Source organism: Borostomias antarcticus, assembly GCF_949987555.1.
Source record: "Borostomias antarcticus genome assembly, chromosome: 7".
Lineage (NCBI taxonomy): Eukaryota > Metazoa > Chordata > Actinopteri > Stomiiformes > Stomiidae > Borostomias > Borostomias antarcticus.
In genome coordinates this window covers 1419112-1424606 of record NC_140240.1, presented here as the reverse complement: position 1 = coordinate 1424606, position 5495 = coordinate 1419112, and the positions used below count along the sequence as shown (strand labels likewise).

The 5495-nt window shown below is 47.1% G+C and overlaps 1 protein-coding gene across 1 annotated transcript in view; it reads right to left on the bottom strand.

The window, feature by feature from the left end:
* Window positions 1-279: 279 nt before the first annotated feature.
* Window positions 280-5495, bottom strand: part of LOC311311181 (growth/differentiation factor 11-like) — a gene marked incomplete at both ends in the record, with an annotated part of 17722 nt that continues 12506 nt past the window's right edge. Inside the window, 2 exons of the mRNA XM_084440842.1 lie at window positions 280-660; window positions 2129-2502. Coding sequence (XP_084296968.1) covers window positions 280-660; window positions 2129-2502 — 755 coding nt within the window. The remainder of the gene's footprint in view (window positions 661-2128; window positions 2503-5495) is intronic.

Below are 5495 nucleotides of genomic sequence, written 5' to 3'. Positions count from 1 at the left end.
TTTCCTCAAGCAGCTCCACAGACGCTCCCCCTTTATAATTCTGAATATGTTTTCCTACCGCTCGGCCTCAGTCTTCTGTCATTCATACTTCATTTTTACCTTTGTACATTTTGACTAAACTGAAACACGGAGAGAGTGGAGGGGCAGTGGGGTGTTTAGTGGCAGAGTGAGGGGGGCGGGGGGTTGAGAGAGCGGTGTCGGGGGGAGAGCTCTGTCTGGGTTCTGGGTGGTATGATGCAGTGTTGGGTGTGCACAAGTACGCATGACTCCCCCTACAGCCTAAGAGCATCCACACCTGTCCACCACCATGCCCGGGATCTTGCCATGGATGATCTGCTGCTTGTCGTTGAAGTAGAGCATGTTTATAGGGGACATCTTGGTGGGGGTGCAGCAGGGCCCGGCAGAGCCGCGGGGGTTGGCGTGCTGCACCAGGTGGGTGTGCGGGTACTTCTGCATGAACATGTACTCGCACTGGCCCGAGCAGTAGTTGGCCTTGTAGCGCTTGGGCGCGATGATCCAGTCCCAGCCGAACGCCTCGAAGTCCACGGTCAGCGGGTAGCGGCAGCAGCGGGACTCGGTGGAGTGTTCGTCGCAGTCCAGACCCAGGTTCCGCCGGGAACGCTTGGTCGTCTCCAGAACCTTCACCTCCAGGAACGGCTGCTGGAGTCAGGGGGGAGGAAGAGAGGAGGGGAGGATAGAAGGAGAGGAGAGGGGAGGAGGAGAGAGGAGGTGGTTAAGAGGGGACACAAACCCAGAGGCAGGTGAAGCTACTAGGAGACGCCAAGGACACTGAGGACTGTTAGCATTGTTTGAGTAGGAACTAGTATTGACACATACTCATAGTACCAGATGACTTGTGAGGCTATCAGTTCATGCAAAGCTGACTATTCTTAACATCAACGGTACGGCCAACATATCCATCTATATGCTTAGCTTGAACTCTGACCTTTGAGGTCACCTGCAGGGCACCATAACCTTGACCCTTGGGGTAGAGCTGGAGCAGCAAATATTTTAGTCCAGTGTGTTTATTTTACAAAGCCTCCATCTCTCCACAGAGAGTCCAGCTGGACTTCAGCACTGTTTTCTGTGACGCTTTCAACAGAAGAAATAAGCTGAGAGGCCTGGAGGGTCGGAGCGCGTCAGCCTGGAGGATCGGGGGGGGGGGAGTGTGCCTCCATCTTAGCTTGTTGTGTATTGTTTTATTTTTGACTCTGTGGCTCTGATCTTTTCTTCCTTCTCCTTAAGAAAAACAAAGCTTTCGCCACAAGGACTCGCTGGCCAAGAAACCAGAGTTGACCCCTGCGCCATGTTGTGAAGGACTGACCCCAGTGACCTTGTGGTAAGCACCAGAAATACCTCACTGGGAGCAATGGCCTACTTAACGCTGTTATATCATCCCTCTCCTCCAATACAGTCATGACTATTGAAGTCTGGGCTGTAACAGGGAAGTAAACCCTGGGCTGTGAGATGAATCACATGATCTCTCTCCACCATAGAGAAACAGCGTGTGAGATCACGTGATCAGGGTCACGAAGCCAGGCTGGTGGGTATCAGTGGATATGTGCTATTTAAGGGCAATAAAGTGCTTTATATATAAAAGGTGGGGGGCTACAACTGTAGTCACCTCAGAGAAAAGGCTTTCATCTTTTAAAAACTGTCTTCAGTTTGGTGAGTAAGTAAATAATCGATTCTGAAGACACAGTACAGAAGACCAAGTGAGAAAAGTCTAGCTCAGTGAGTGGTCCCTTGCAGGGCAGTATACGGGGGTATAGCCCCCAATAGTATACCCACCTGGACCAGGGCTAAATGCACTGCAAACTTGCTGATTTGCACAATGTTGCCAAACATGTTGTTATGTTACAGTAAATTGGATCCTCTGTTCTCTCCAGCCTATCAGGGTAGAGGTCAGAGGTCAGCTCTCAGTTCAAGTGGAGGAAATTCCAAATCAATATTTTCATTTTATTTCATTTATTTATTAGGTTCTTGAATAGAAACACCTCTTCACTTCCTTGACTAGTTTAAGTGTACTTGGTGTATTAGTTTAAGTGTACTTGGTGCACTAGTTTAAGTGTACTTGGTGCCAGTTCTAAGCCTGCTGCACCCAGGGGGCAGGTCTGAGGGTCCTTACCAGCCCCTCCTCTCCCGGCCTCAGCGAGGTCACCGCCAGGTCGTTGCCGCTCTCGTCGAAGGCGTTGATGTCGATTCCCCAGTTGGTGTGGGGCTGCTTGAACCAGTTCTGCAGCACATGCTTGAAGTCGATGCTCTGCCAGTGGCCGGCCCGGGAGTTCAGCTCGATCTTCAGGGAGCGGATGCGGATGTGCCGGCTCCCCTGGTCGGTGACGGGCTTGAGCCGGAGGATCTGCAGGTAGACGGTGGAGGTGTGCTGCAGCGGCCGCAGGTACACCCACAGCTGGGCCTTCAGGACCTTGGTGAACATGAGCTTGGGGCTGAACTTGAAGAAGCAGCAGCTGGGTTTCCCGTCCACCTGGACCAGCGGTTCCGCTGCGGACGAGAGCAGAGAACATCCACACACTCAGAAACATTTTCCACATGCTCAGAAACATGTTTTAAACATCAGCAACAGAGCAAGTGGAAGTAATATGGAATATAATGAACAGGCACTGATTTGATCGATTCATTGGTAAAGTGTAACTGTAAGCTATTTGCAAGCTTTGAACCCAGGTGGAGAAATACCTTGTATTACTATCCTATCCTTTTAGCAAAAATTAAGTGCCTCCACAAGGGACAAGTGGACTATTTGGAAACCAGCAACTGACCAATATCAATTTTGGTAGGAGCCTTGCTCTCTAAATCCAAGAGCTGGAATGAGATTAAACCAGTAAGTGACTTATGGAGCGGAGAGATCTGGCCCAGCTGTCACCAATCACAGGAGAGAGCCAGGGAGGGGCGGGGCTACAGAGACGCCTAAACCTCGCATTCACATTTTTAAAATACGTCCTTTAAGTAATACCTACCTTATACGACTGAAGCTACACAAAGCATTGTGTCCCAATACACTTACTAGTTCGTAGTGTCGACAACCAGCTGCAGAATGAATCAGTGTGTTCCTATTTTCCGTCTATTATTCTATTGTGTTCTACTTACATCACGTTAACCCCACCTACAAACCCAGCTGGCCTCTGGGATAAAAACTGAACTGAACTGAACCCGGTCCAATAATGTCCGAATACAATCAGAGACTTAATCAACAGACAGAGAGGATGTAAGGATTCATATCGTAGTTCAGGAACAAGGGATCTGCAGCCTGCGGTCCACACAGCCAGATGGTTGCCATAGATTAGGCCCACTTCCCAGTGACCCATTGTAGAGTTAGCCCCAGCGTCTACCTAACTAACATTAATAGAGATGCTTTGGTTTTTATTGGGCTGTTTCTATCCACAGTTTAACCTTAAACAATGACAACACATGGTTAACAGAGTAGTATCGTCACGTAAGGAGATCCTGGGAATCGGTCTGGTGTCCATTAATTCATGTCCTAGTCCTCAGTCCTCTCTCATCTCTCTGGTGTGGACCACATATGTCAAATCTGCACACGGGCTCATTTGCATAGAGGTCCAATCTGACATAATGACATCCATTTCTATGGAAAGCACTCTGTATGCTGTCTGTATTTATCAGCAGGTCTAGCAGACCTCTCTTTTTAATGACGTGACAGCATGTGAACCAAGTCACCCACGATAGATGGAATATTTAAGAAGAACACTGGTGCATGTCAATGAAGCATTAAAGCGCCTTATATGTTATGCAAGCAAATAATCCACCCATGTTCCCCAAGTCTTATGAAAGTATAATCAGCATCATAAAATGTCTACTCGAGTTGCAAGCAGGTCTGTGAATGGTCTACATCTATCTATCAATCTATCTATCTATCTATCTATCTATCTATCTATCTATCTATCTATCTATCTATCTATCTATCTATCTATCTATCTATCTGTATATTTGTCCAAATAAAGATGTGTTTTCAGTCACTTCTCTCTGTTGTTGTGTTGTTGTTATTGTTGTTGTTGTAAATAAAGAGGTGTTTTCAGTCTTTCTCTCTGTTGTGTTGTTGCTGTTTTATTTCTGTAGGGACCTGTCAATCATTGCCAAATCTGAGGTTGCTCAGGCAACCTGCAAAGGCTTCCTGGGTCAAAAGGTCATTTTGGCACCTCAGCCTAGTTAAGAAATGGGGTCAGGGGTCAAAACCGTCAGCCTTTTACATCCCTGGGGTGCTAGGGAAGGGCAGTCCTAATAGCCAGATTGAGTTTGAAGGTCAAGGTCGGCCCTATGGCGATGGTAATATACAGTACAGCCTTTTCAGCTACTCGTGCAGGAAATCATTCGACGTTTCAGAGAAATTACAACTCAACTTATTCAGTTGTGTTGTGGTGTTGTGTTTTGGGCGGGGTTTCAGCAGCCAATGGTGAATTGTTTACTAGACTGACTGGAGGAGAACACAGCACAACACTGTTGTTTTTTCCCTCTTACACTGAACAAGTGTTGTAATTGAATTACGGGCATGCATAGAGGGATATGAATTCAATGAGGAACAGATAGAAAATCCATTAGAAGGGTCCAGAGGAACACTGGATCAGGGCCAAACGCAGCACAGACCTGGTCATCAGCCTGTGTTTCCAAAGCCAGTCATTAGTGAGTGTAAATTATACAGTGTCTCACGCTGGACAAACAATATGTCAATGTTCCTTCTGGTGGGTTCCTGGGCTCCCAGCAATTAACGCCGGTGGCGTTGTTGTGTTTGCTCATCAGCACCAACCCGGGAATTAATGATTCTGCAGTTTACTCTGAGTTTAGTTGGGATTACTATTTGTTGTTAAATTCCCACTAGAGGTTTTGAACATGGAGACACTTACAAAGACTGGGACACAAACATCCAGCAGCACCCGGTTAGGTAACACCACAATTCAACGTCAGGCTAATTTGAAACTGCAGAATGTTATTTGCTTTTACGGTTCAACCTCTCTCTGGGAGAAGCGGAGAGAGGGACCCCGCGGTAGAGCCGGTAATCTGAGATGCGGGGTCTAACCGTCATGATCCATTTAGTGCTACCCTTATTAGACACACATGCACAACATATGAGCTACATCAACTACACAATGAGAGCATTGATGGGTAAAAATCAATTTGTGTCTTTATAGAGCCTCGATGTGAATAAAGCGTGGAGGCGAGCTCGCATACCTGCAGCCTAATTACAGCGCATACCCTGGCAGGACTTTCCACTCGTATTAAATGAGCTGCGCTTGTAAAGATCAATCAAAAACCAATGGGATATTTAAACCCCAACCTGAAATAGCTGCGTCGCTGTTGCCAGGAAATATGACTGATGAATGGAGTTAAGCATGTTCCTGCCCGTGGGGTGCAGTAACATTTATGTGACTTCATTTCCTGTACCCAAAGCTTTATTATAACAGAATTATTCCCTTATTCCCTCCTGTTCTCTCAACCTGGGGGCACAAGCACAGGTTTTGGATATA